We start from the raw sequence: 13,853 nt of genomic DNA on the forward strand, positions 1-13,853 counted from the left end.
AGAAAGATACTGAGTCATGAATGCTGAAAAACTCAAATATGGGGTCCTCCTCCAAATCAGAACATATAAAGAGTGGCCTAAGACAAAGCAGGTTGAGAAGTTTCATGCTTGATAATAAGCTTGGGCTTCAGGATGCCAGGGGATAAGAATCTTTGAGTTGAGCAGGTGGTATAATGCTGTGGCTCAAAACCAGCTGAAACAGGTTCTGGGTCAAGAATCCAGCTTACAACACATTCTCAAATACTAGATATTGCTTGGGTCCTAGTATGGCACACATTCTGTTGGAAAACAGTTGGAAATTAAGTGGGGGATAGTGGCAATAGGGACTTTTAACTAGCCAGAGTAGCCTTGGAAGTCATGAAATATGTGAAAAATAACAAGTATCTGTCTCCAGAAATCTTCAGGTTTCCAGCCTTATTGTAATATGGCATCATTAAAAATGGTTTTACCATCAAATACCAAAGCCCAGATACTTTCTGATCATGTTTTTGCTACCCAAGGGGGGGGGCTAGATTTTAACAAAAGTGATTTTAGTCCAGGTTAGATAGACATAAGTTAAAGAATCCTTTTCTCACCCTCCTGTGGGGTGATATATGGAGGGAAATGTTAACCTTTCAAGTCGATATAACATCTGCAGCCAAATAACTATAATGTATGTTGGTGACATTCAGAAAATGTAAGCAGGGTGGTATGTGCACTTGTGAGTATGCACATGCATGTGTGTGCATGCACATGTGCATGCATGTGAAGCTGCATGTGTGTGCATGTATATATGCATGTGTGTGTGTGTGTGAGAGAGAGAGAGAGAGGAGAGAGAGATGATGGGAAATGTCATTCTGTAAAATGTTTCTCTTATTGGTTAATTAATAAAACACTGTTAGCAAATAGTTAGGCAAGATAGACGGAACTAGGAGAGAAGGATTCTGGGAGATGTGGTAGAGGAGATTCAAGATGTAGTGACTTGAGAGAAGAGGTCCAGACCCTCTCTCTGGTAAGATAAGACCATATGGAAACACTTAGATTAATAGAAATGGGTTAATATTTAAGACAGAGCTAGCTGATTAGAAATGTTAGTAACAGGCCATCAGCTTTATATCTAATATAGTGTCTCTGTGTGTTATTTGGGGCTGACATGGCTGTGGGACAAGGCTGGCGGGAAAACTGCTTGTAACAGAGATAGAGAAATATGCATATGCATATACATGCATTGCCCATGGAGGGCAGAAGAAGTTGAGGATCCCTTGGAGTTACAGATGGTTGTGAACTGACTGATGTGGGTGCTGGGAACTGAATTCAGGTTCTCGCAAAGCACAACAAACACTCTGTTGAGCCATCTCTCCATCTAGCCCTGTTTCTGTTCCTATTTCTAAATATTTTGATTATTTTCTAATTCAGTGAGATTCACTTGAAGGGAAATGACAAATATTTTTGTTTTGTTTCCTTTTCTGTCTATGTGGTGCATACAGAGGTCCATGTTCAACTTGGCACTTAACACTGACTCCCCCTGGGGATGGACTGGGTAATATCCTGTAAATAAAGCAAGGCAGCCATATCCAGGATACATGTTGTCTTTGGATGGTGTTATAACAGTGTCTCCTGAGCAATTGTGTTCCAAATGTGTCTAGTGCAGAACACTCAAAAGTGGACATGGTTGTGGGATTTGATCAGGGCCCACAGCACAGGAGCTGAAGCTTGGGGACATCCCCATTCCCAGAGAGAAGTGTGGAATCCTCCACTTTCTATCCTTCTGTGGGGGATACAGCCAGGAATCTAAAGGAGGACAATAGAGTATCGACTGAGGCAATGGTGATGTAGATAAGACGTATGGGACATTGTTGTTCATGCCAGGTCCAAGTCTCCAGTGATTCTACAGAGTCAGGGAGTAAAAGCAGACTTCTGTGTTAATGGAGTTACAGGAGTTCCTTGTATAGGGAGATAATTCAATTTCTAATGAAAAACATCTTTTATTCTAACCATAGCATTTGTGAATTTCTCTAATTTATGTGTCTTCATTGTTTGCTTTGCAGAAAAAATTTGAGATATTATCATCATTAACTTTCAGTAAACAAAGATTTTCATATTTGAGGCATATTATTTGTTTTACTGAAAAATACAAACTGTTGAGAAATTGAACAATCTATTGGGCAGATACTATGGATTTGTCTTAGGTTAATGAGTTTTGCTTTAGTAATAATTAGATTCGTTAATCTTTATGTACAAAGTTATAGGAAAACTCCAGGTGCACATTTCAAAAATGTTGATTTAGCAGTTTTAGAAGCCAGATCTTTTGAGAATTTGCTTTATGTGGTGTTTGACTTTAAGGTAATCTTCAGAGATTATCCAACCCTAAATTATGATTTGTGATTAAAAACTGACATAAATATAACTATAAACAGACTACTGAAAATTTTTTTAAAGCATATTAGTTCTTTGAGGATTTCACACATTGTATTTTGATCATCTGTATACCTCCTCATCACCTCCCAGACCCACCTGAATTAGTGTCATCAAAAAAATAAAAACTCATCCAGTCCAGTTAGTGATTTCCATGTCACTTGGATGAGTGGGTAGATCTACCAGGGATCGCACACTTAATAGAGAACCAACTTTCCCTTTATTGGTACCTATCAATTGTCAGTAGCTCATTAGCTAAGGGTAGGGCTTCATGATCATATTCCCCTTCCATGCTGGGATTTTTTTTTTACTGGCTTAATCTTTCAAAAGTCTTGTGTATGCTATCATAACTTCTGTGTATTCGTGGTTCAGCTACCTTGCTGTGTTTGGAAAACACTGTTTCCTTGCAGTCATCCACTACCTCTCTTTTACAATCCTTCTGCCTCCTCTACTGCAATGACTCTTGAGCTTTGGATAGAAGGGAGTGTGTTATAGATGTCCCATTTAGCTATGAACACTAAATAGTCTCTTATTTTCTGCACCTTGACAATTTGTGAGTCTCTATTTAATTTCTATCTGTTGAGTAAGAAGATCTCTGATAAGGGTTGGGAGGTTTACTAACTTATGGGTATCAGTTTAATCCAATGACCCTTTACTAGAGTAATAGTAGTAAATTGTCCCCTAGGGCCTATAACCCACCTGGCCACAGGTTCTAGGCCCCATAATTCTGCCAGGTATGGGTCCTCTTATTGGGGGCCTCCAAGTACCAGCCTTAGTGTCCCCTCAGTATTCAGCCAGGATGCTAAACAGCAAGCACAGAGCTAAAGGGATCTGAGGGTGAATGAATCATCTCATACACACATTCTTCTCATCTCTCTATTCTTCAAAAATGTTGCTCCAATCCCACAAGGCTTCCAGTTTATATACCCACACAGACACAATTACCAATTCTCTGGCAATATCAAGGATAGCAGACATGCAATTTTCAGGGCCAAGAAGACTGATAAAGCAGGTGTCTGTTATCTTGCTAATGTCTCAGAGGGGGCTAGCTGTGAAATTCCTGGGAATATCTGAAAAGGGTCAATAGAGGAAGGGGCTATGTAGTGTAAAATTCTGGGCCTGGCACTTCCAGTTTCTAGACCAAGCAGTGGCTTTGTTCCCGCTGACCCCCGAGTGAGAAGAATTTCCTTTCTCTGAGACCTTTTCAAGAATACAAGGCACCCATTACATATTCTATATATTAAGAATACACAGCCAAATGAAAAGTCATCCTCCTGACTTCCCACAGATAAATGTGCCCAGTAGATCAGGAATGTATTTATGAGACTAGGCTAGGGAAAGAATGCAATTAAAATTAAAGTCAGAAGCAATAGATTTTTCTGGAGTCATTATATTTCTTGTAGACCTTAAAAGGCAAGTTTTCCTCTTTTGGGAGTTATTTCTGGTGGCTGACACCTAGAATATCAATCACTACTTCTAAATGATAAAGGCTCTCAGCATCCTCCTAAAGGAGTTAAATTCAATCATAAAGTGGTTGGTTACTTCCATGACAGTAGCACCCCTATTGCATCAGTGGGCATATCCTGTCAGGTTGCACCTAGATAAGACTGATGATTACCTTTCTTTACTAGGAAAACTAGCTAGCAGGGATGAAGCGCAATACCAGTTTTCTCCATCAGTGTTCTTTGACTCAAGTGTATGGTGTCTTCAGTAATAGGGTCTTACTGTCAAGTTCCAGAGAATAACCAAGAGCACTGGCAATAGCTTGTCTGTGTGTGGGCATATGGACCCCATTGATCAACAGCTCAAAAAGAGGTAACTATTTCCTGGTGTTGGAGGTTTTATTTATTGTCCTCTGGTATCTAGATGATATTTTGTCCCCTATAATAGGGTAATGTCATCTAAACTTGTATACATGCATATGTTTGTAGTTTAGGAAGCTGCTTTGGTAGTTCTTCCATTCTTCCACCCCATTTAACATTTCCCATTCCATTGTTACCATTTGCCCCTTTCTACTGTGTTATTCCTTCCCTCCTTTGAAACCCTGCCCCTATAGCCCTTTATTAATTTCCTGACTTCTGTGGTATTTCAAATGAAACACACATATCTAATTATTAAACTCTAGAGTCCACAACTACCTGGCAAGAATCCTTACTAATTAATCCTTAAAGGATTAAAAAAAAATAAAAGAAACAAAACAAGTAAATAAGAACTGAATTCTGGCATATGGGTACCCTTCTATAATCTTACCATTTAGAAAGTGTAGTCAGGAGGACCTGAAGTTCAGATCTAACCTGGGCTACACAGTGTGATTATCTCAAAATAGAAAAATAGCAACATCAAAAACCAAAGACTGGGAAAAGGCTCAGTAGGCAAGACTGCTTGCTTGTAAGATACCTGAGTTTGGATCTCCAGGACACATTAAAAAGATGGGCTTGCCCCCCCCCCCACACTATACCCCAGTGTTGTGAAGACAAGAGATCAGAAGATTATGAGTGTCCTGGCTTTTGAGAGCAGTGTGGGGGATGGGAAATGAGGGAGGGAGGAGATTGCTTGGTGTGTCTCAGGGGAATAAGGTGGCAAATGGTAGAGTTGACAAACCTGAGCATGCAGGAATAAGGGTCCCAAACAGCAAGTGGGAGGGCCAGGGACTGAGGAACAAAGGAGACAAAAACAATAGCTTCACCCTTGGATAAGGGAGGTGTTGGATAAGCTGAGGACTCATGCCAAGCAAGTTTATTAAGTATAGCATCATATATACTGTTTTTTTTTGGGGGGGAGATAGCCAAGGTCAGCAGACAGTTAAATCAGACAATGCTGAGGAAGAGGATATGGGATATCTCAGATACAGCCACCTTAGGACTGATGACCACAGCCCAAGGGAAGAGTTGGTTCCACAGAAACCACAACCTTGACTCTTGAAGCACTGGCTCCAGCCCCAGACAGCACGGGCAAGTCCTGGATAATGACACAGAACTGAAGTTCACTTTGTCTATTCATCAGGACCTTGGAGAATGTCTGGGGTCTGTCTGTCTCCTCATGGCTGACATCTGAAGTCTTGCTCTGACCTTCATACAGAGGTGCATGCATGCAAACAGACAGGCAGACAGACAGACAGGCAGATGGTGAAATGAGTAAAATGTATGAGGAAATGATGCTGGAGAAAAGCCATATGCCCCTTATTTTATGAAGACATGTTTGACTTTAATAATGATCAAGAAACAGTTAAGTAACAGTGATACATTATTGACATGAGACACATCACTAAAAAAACACAAAGTATTGCTGTCTATTGCTTGAAGGGTATCCTATAAGAATGCTCCCATTTACTACTGTTAGAAATGACATGGCTGAGGTTGTTGCTTAGGGAGAAGACCTTTTACCTGGCACGTTCAGGTCCTGAGTCCCCATCATCACAAGACAGAGGCACAAAATGGCAATTGAATTCTTCTTGTGTAAAGTATAAAGTATATATTTGGGAAGTTCTCTGCTGCATATTATAATCAGATATCTATGATCCCCTGGGAACAGAGACATATTAGAATGTAGGAAATGTGAATTACTACCTTTAAAGGAGCCATATTCCCCTCAGTGATGCTAATTCTGCTTCTAGTTGTCTGTTTTACCGAATTATGCTCACCCAAACACATTAGTATATACAGGTATTTATTGTGATGTATAATGAATATAGGTCTAGATTTGTACATTATAGTAAGTTAAATGGAAAGATAAATAGAATTTTGTAGGAATGGCTAGTATGTTGTTTTGACACTAAGTATCTACCAGTGGACGCATAAGAACAAAGTATATGGAGACATTCAAGTAGTGTAGTATTTCTCAACTTTCCTAATGCTGCAACTCTTTAATACAGTTTTTCACATTGAAGTGACTGACCCCCAACTGAAAATGGAAGTTTCTGTCCTGGTAGCTGCTTTCCAAATTACCACACAGAGGCTTATATTAATTATAAACACTCAGCCAACAACTCACGCCTATTACTAACTAGCTCTTACATTTTAAGCTAACCCATATTCCTTATTTACCCTCTGCCACGTGATGGTACCTACGTCAGCGTGACACGTTCATCTGCTCCTTCTGTGTCTGGCTGGTGACTCCTTACTCTGTCTTTCACCTTCCCAGCGTTCCCTTTGGTAGTCCCACCTATACGTCCTGCCTGGCTACTGGCCAACCAGCATTTTATTAAACCAATATGAGTGCCAAATCTTTGCAGTGTACAAAATCGTTTTGTTGCTACTTCACAGCTGCAATATTGCTACTGTTGTGAATTGTAATATAAATATCCGATACGCAGGATATCTGATATGTGACCCCTATCGAAGGGTCATTTGATCCTAAAGGAGTCATGACCCATAGGTCAAGGAACACTGAAGTAGTGCTGTGAGTGTCATGCCTTGTAGGATTTGTGGAATTGCTGAGACACACTGCAGTGTTGTATTGAACAAAGTGCCACTGTGGTGAGGGCCAGCAGAGGGCACTGTCTGTTGGTCTGCCTGCATAATTCACTTAGCCTGTAAGGTACAGAGAGGGACTAAACAAGCTGTTTGATGTGACCATCTTAGAGGTTGCTGTAGAAAAAAGAAACTACTTTGGCAGACCATCTTGTCTGCCTGGCTGTCTCTCAATGTCTCATTTGCACTATGTTGAAATGGGTGAGTTGATAAACTTTGCATTAACCTGAATGGGGAAAGGCTTGCTGGAGTAGATGACCCCTTGGGCTGTTGGCCTAGAAAAGGAGGATGTGGTTTGAAGAGAAGACAAAGAAAAATTTGGCAGAGGATGAAAGAAGCCAGAAAACTTAGCAAGATCTAAAGCTCCTCAGAATAAAGTGACTTCCACATACAGGAGAAGGGCTGTGCTCTGCATTTGCTGTGGGGAGGGTGGGGTGGGAGGAGGTATCAGGAAAGGGAGCCTGGTGCCAAAATTCATCCAGCTCATCTCCAAGCATGATGACAAGAGAGTTTATCCACATGTGTATCAGAGCACTAATGCTTGTCAGGCCCTTGTGGGACAGGACAGAATTCTCCTCCTTCCATCCATGAGCATGGGGCTCCTCCATAGCTGCTGGACAGAGGGAGTGGTTGTTGGGTGCAGTGTCAGATAGTAGGGGTTGCCAGACCACTCTGTGATAGGGATAATAGAAGAACAAGTTGGGTCTTTATGCCAACATCATCTTCTAATAAATATTCCTGATGTGTGGTCATTCTAAATTACCCCCAAAGAACAACTGTTCCTTCCTAGTTCTATCTGGATACTCCTTAATTTTTCACAGATGTATAAAATTAGTATGAAAACAACACATATAGGTGGTTAAAAGTTCAAATAGTTATGAAAATCAACAAATAATATCTGGCCCCATCTCTTAATTCTGGAATACTCTACTGGAAACAACCTCATTGAACTCTGTCTTGATTTTTTTTCTGTTGCATTCTACCACATTTCAAAATTAGAATTAGAAATTTAGTTTTCCTGCATATATGGGCATATATTAGAATGTATGTATGTTATGATCATTGCGCTGGGGATGGGCCTCAAAGCCTTACATATGCTAGGAAAGTATTCTGCCTCTGAGCTGCACAGGCCTTCACTGTAATTTAAAATTAAGCATAGAGATTATCTTCATGAAATTCTTTAACAAATGAAGATATGAGTTACCGAACTTGGGGCTAAATAGCAAAGTGGTGGGTCAACCATGATTATGTCTTTTTTAGTATAACTTGTTTCCCCCCCTCACATTTCAGCTTAAACCATTTTGCATATTAATATCTCTATATATTTGTACTATCCAACCACTCTATATTTGTATTTTGATTTGTTTTTGCAGTGCTAGACATTGAGCCTGGTCCTTGGCATGCTAGGGGAGCCCCTAGTGCTAAGCTTCACACCAGCTCTTCTCTGTATTTTGGAAATAATCCTGTCAAATAGTCTCTATGTCTACACTAAGGAGCTCCTCACTAAACAGTTTGGTCACTCTGTAGCTATGTTGTAAAGTGGTCACCCCAGAACCTTCCTGAATTATATACCCATGTTTTGGTTGCAATATATGTTTCCTTTCTTTTAAAAAAGTGATTACATGTAATGCTTATACATTTATGCTGTTCATTGAAGTTCTTCAATGCATAGGTAGTGTGCAATGATCTAGTATCTAGTAAGACAATAATTGCTATTCAGTTCTGTTGATGCCCCTGGTACAGTAAGGAGCTTCCTAAAAAATGTGAATGTGCAAATACATTGCAGTTTGGCTGGGTATAAAATTCTGAAGTGTTTCTCTGTCGCTAGCAAGAAATCCAATGTCTAATTGATTTTTTTTCTCTTTGCAAATATGTCCTTGTTTATAGCTTTGTGTCTTTAGGAAACATTTGTTATACTGTAATTATAAACCTTTGCAACAGTCTAGCACCCTTGCAGTGTCTCACTATGACTTCTGTGTAACTAAATTGCTCTTCCCTCCCACTCTGCCCTGTAAATGGTAAATTTTGCTACTTGGAGGAAATTTTCTGATTATATAGGGTACTTAGGTAAATTCTTTTAGGCAAACTTAATTATGCAGTCAAGGTATATGTCACTGTAGCTTGCTACGGGGACAGAAGAGGGTGTAAAAAAAGCTCTTTAACTGAATATGGGGCTCGGTTTTGGAACTGCTGTCCCCTGCCCTATTGCATGCACAATAAATCACTTGCTGGCTTTCAGCTCATTTCATGGTCATTTCCAGCAGCTCTCTCCACCCCTCTCCACAAATGACTTTCTGTGTTTATGTCTACTTGTTTTGTTTATGACCTGCTGAGTTTAGCCAGGGCAATTTGGACACAACTAAAGGCAGTGATTCTCTCCCAGAATCTATCAACAGCCAACACTTCAGCAGTACATGTTAGGGCCCTGTGAGCACCTCCTGCTTCTGTGACTCATCTTTGTCAGGGCTAGTTTTATGTAACCAAGTGCAAGAGAGCATAGTGGTTGTGAGCTAATGATTGCCATGGTAGTATGAGTCTAGAGAAGTGGTTCTCAACCTTCCTAATGCTGCCACCTCATGTTGTGGTGTCCCTCACCATAAAATTATTTTGTTGCTACCTCATAACTGTAATTTTGCTAAAAGTTATGTATCATAATGCAAGTATCTGATCTGCAACCCCAAAGGGGTTGCAACCCGCAGGTTGAAAAACAGGCTTCCAGAGCTCTCCATTCTTATCTCCCAGTTCTCACACACTTGCTGTTTTCTCTGCTGCAGTGTCCCCTGAGCCTTAGAGGGGATGGTAAAATGTCTTCTTTTGGGGTGAGCTCATGGCTACCACTTATTCTCAGCATCTAGGACAGAATCAAAACTTTGTTCATCATTATTCATTGTCAGGGAAGCTTCTCTCTTTAAGGCTGGGGGCAACTCTTGTCTATGAGAATTCAGACTGCAAACTTTGGCCTTATGCACAATCCTGTACGTGTATGGGATATTATCAGGGGCATTTCAGTTAGAACTAAGCACTTTAATAGAATTTGACAATAATCTAAATCACCATAAAATGAATAAATGATAAATGAATTAAAAATAAATACATTGTTATGGAAAGACATACATAAGTTCTTAGGACATTTAATATTCTTCTCCTCCTCTTCCTTTAAATCCTGGTAGTCTAGAACTCCTTAGTGACCCCCCCACCTGCTTCCCTCCCTTTCTTTTTTCCATTTTGTCTCTCCCTTTGCCTTCAGTGTTTTTGACACAGTGATTTGCTGTGTGGCTTAACTTGGCCTCCTTAGTGCTAGGGTTATGGGTGTGCATCTTCATGCTTGACAGGCTTTGGGGTAGCAGCAAGGTCCTAGGGATCAAGTCTAGGGCCTTGAGCATGTTAGGAGAGTGCTTGCTACTGGGTTTCACCTCCAGTCTGAGAAATGAGTGTCCTCAAGAAGAGAAGGGATGGTGTCTTCCAGGGAGCTGGGGGTATGTGGGATTCCCAGAACATGGGTCTCAAACACCAGTCTGCACATTAACTTGACCTTCTGCTCTTTCGGTGGCTATTAAATGGCACCTTTATTGTTGAACAGATAGATGTGTTTTGCATATATGCAAGAGAAGAGGTGGTGTGTCTGCCTTCCAGGTTCTCGGGGATTTACTGTTCACAATTGGAAGATGTGTGCTAAGCCAGTCCAGCAGGCAAGTTTCTGGAGGTTTCTTCTGGGAGAACTCACTCTTTGAGCTGATGGTGAAATTTAGAACTATCAGTTCCACCCTTTCTTGTGCAGGGGAACCAGCGTAGCCAGCAACTTTTTCTTGTGTTCTGAAGCTCTGACTCCCAGGTAGCTTAGTGCTTTGGGATAGTGAATAAGCTACAGACCTATGGTTTTGCTGGGCTCGAATTTCTGATAGATTGCCTTCCATACTTGTTCAGTCCCATAGAACATTCCTCCCCCAACCTTGTTCTCTCCTGAAAATTACTGAAAACTTTTGTACTTGGGAGAAAATGACCAGCGCCCAATGTGTACACCTTCACAAGCAGCTCCCGGAGCTCAGGTCCACGCCTTGGATCTCAGCCACACATTATGTAGGAAGAGACTGGGTGACCAGCAGTAAACTCTTTTCTTGGGATCATTTCACCCCAGTTCTCAGGTCCTACTGCTTGCCAAATAATCACCCTCACAAGCATCCAGCCGACCCTCCCCATTTTCCTGTGAACAGTGGTACATGGGCAAGGTGCTGGCACATGTATGAGTGGGAATCTTAAGGAGAAAGATGGTCTTTCTCCTGCTACATGGCTGCTAAATCACCCGCCACTCTGTTCCACCTCACACTGTAAAATCTTTCAATGTGGATTCCACAGCTGGACAAAACTCAGGTGGGAAGTGTGAGCTACCTTGCTTCCTCATGAGCATCTCTAAAGTCCCAGTGCTCCAGCCATGGTCCCTGGACCACTAGTACTGGCCTCACGTGGTAGCTGGATATGCTGTCTGCAGAGGGACCTAGAATATCTTCCCTGTGCATCTGAGGGACAAGTGTGTGTTGGGTGTTAATATATATGATTTTATAAATAATCATATTTAATGCCTTACAGTGACCCTCTTCCAGAGGAATGGATAGCTGGCCCTGCTTAGTCTGCCTCAGGATAAAACCTTTGGCTCATATATTTTACTTCCATTTGGTACATATTTCCTTTGTTTTTATTGGTATAATCAGGCTTCCTGTCCTTCCCAGCTCTCTCTACCTTCATGGTATGGATCCCTGAAACATACTCAGCATCTTGCTGATGTGGGAGAAGGTTCAACCTAGAAAGAGTTATAAGCCAAGGTGTGTGTGTGTGTGTGTGTGTGTGTGTGTGTCTGTGTATATTTGTGTGTACATGAGCACTTACCACACAGATGGAATCTTAGGTTCCAATTTATAATCAGACCATCTTGCAAGATGCTTTCTATAGGGGATTATAAGCAAAAAACCTGCATGTGTTCATTACAGATACAGTTTCCTTTCTTTCAAGTATTTTTTTAAATCTATGAATGCAGAAGACTGATGTATGAATCAAAGCAGAGACAACATGATATGAGAATAACCACTGTGGGTTTAAAGATAGAGCCCTTTAGAATTTGACCAAATTTAATAGAAGCCAATCAAGTCACTGGGATGAGATGGGAAACAGATCACTCATTAAAAGGCTGCAGGGTGATGGGAGAGGATAGCCAGGTAAAGCCAAAGTCTGAGCAAAAGTTGCCAAGTGAAGGGTGCTTGGTGAGGGCAGGGGATGGGAACTACCCAGTTGTGGGTGAGATACACAGCGTATTATGTGCACAGGCATTCATTGGACTGCTGTACATGAGTGTTGCACATGTTATTCTTAGCATGTGGCTCCCGGATGGGGGTAAATGGCCTGATCACTACCTGGGAAGGTTGAATGTGCATATCAAAGTTTGAACTGAGATCATATTGGAAGCTTCTCTGATCGACTTTGCCCTCCTACACAGGACATACTGTTGGGGGCACTTTGTTGTTATCTAAGGGTTACCTCTTTTGCTAATAGTTGTATTTTTCTTTATTCTTTCAGTACGGCCAAGTACAGCGTGTTGACATTTCTACCTCGATTCTTGTATGAGCAGATTAGGAGAGCTGCTAATGCCTTCTTCCTTTTCATTGCCTTATTACAGGTAATGTTTTTTTAAGTACTTAAAATTTGTAAACTCAATTATGTACAAATGAGATTTTACTAGCAAGCATCTTTATTGGAAAAGTGTTCAAATATTTGCACATAGTTTCCTTATCAAATTATCACTAGAGTGAACAGACATGATCTTTGTAAAGAACAGACTTGGGAGGGAATCCCTTGACAAAAGTAGTTACTAAAAGAGGAGGGGGAACTGGTCCTCATGGGGCACACTTTGTCATGCTCACTTTTTCTTTTTTTTTTATTAATACATAGTCATTATATTAGGCACTGTATTCCATTGTGGTATTTCAAACATATATACCATGCATTATTTTGGCCATGAAGGTCATACTTTTAAACCATTTTCCAAATGCATGGCCATGTTAGATTAACTTCAAATGTAAACTATGTAGGTAGTTTTTGAATTAATAGGCCTTTTGTTGTGTAACAGAAATGGACCAGTAAGAGTGAGGGTTGGGTGCTATGTTTTCCTTCTTTATGGAGACATCCATGTGCCATGTTCTCTCCTGTGTCTTGTGTTCTCTTACAGCAAATTCCGGACGTATCGCCAACAGGACGATACACTACCCTGGTGCCATTGATCATCATTTTAACAATTGCAGGCATCAAAGAGATTGTTGAAGATTTTGTAAGTTTTTGGCTCTGCATACTAAAACATCATATTATGACATTTGAGGTGTATGTGACTGGATGATATGATTATAACAGGAAATGGCTACAGCTCAACCAGCTGCTAGGCCAGCTGCTAGGGGAGTGGTGGTGTTTGCTGGGGAGGAAGGTATCCTTCAAGAGTCCTAAATGCCTGTGCAGTGATTCTGAGGCACTTCTATGTTCTGGATCATTTTGTTAGAACTTGGTTGGTGTTCATTGGTATTAGTCCTTGTATCCTACTTTAGAGCTGCTGAATTCAGGTATCACGTGAAGCCTTTAATTAGCACCCTCTGCAAGGAACATTGTGCCTCTTATGCCTGGAGTAATTCTCCAAGAATCTTCCTCCTCATGCTTCCCTCACTCCTCATTGGTATCTACCACATTGCCATTATCTCTTTGCTTTGTATGTGTGTGCGCGTATACACACACACACACACACACACACACACACACACACACACACACACACGATTCCCCCCTGAAATTTTGAAGGGCTTGTAAATTATTAGAACCCAACTATCACCACATAAGCTTCAAGGGGCCACATCTAGATCTAGCCAGTGCTGACAGATGGCAATCCACCCAGCTTAAATCTACAGTCTTAGCATTGTAGGGTGCTTGGTCCCCGTTACTCTCTGATTTTACCACTTTCCA

The 13,853-nt window shown here is 41.0% G+C and overlaps 1 protein-coding gene across 3 annotated transcripts in view; it reads left to right on the top strand.

Moving 5' to 3' along the window:
• The window catches only part of Atp8a2 (ATPase phospholipid transporting 8A2), a 515,396-nt gene that overhangs the window by 137,668 nt on the left and 363,875 nt on the right, over positions 1-13,853 (top strand). For all 3 annotated transcript variants that reach the window (XM_051195581.1, XM_051195585.1, XM_051195582.1), the window contains exons 3-4: positions 12,429-12,528; positions 13,078-13,176. In XM_051195581.1, coding sequence (XP_051051538.1) covers positions 12,429-12,528; positions 13,078-13,176 — 199 coding nt within the window. The remainder of the gene's footprint in view (positions 1-12,428; positions 12,529-13,077; positions 13,177-13,853) is intronic.

This window comes from Phodopus roborovskii, unplaced genomic scaffold (genome assembly GCF_943737965.1).
Source record: "Phodopus roborovskii unplaced genomic scaffold, PHOROB, whole genome shotgun sequence".
In the NCBI taxonomy this organism is placed as follows: domain Eukaryota; kingdom Metazoa; phylum Chordata; class Mammalia; order Rodentia; family Cricetidae; genus Phodopus; species Phodopus roborovskii.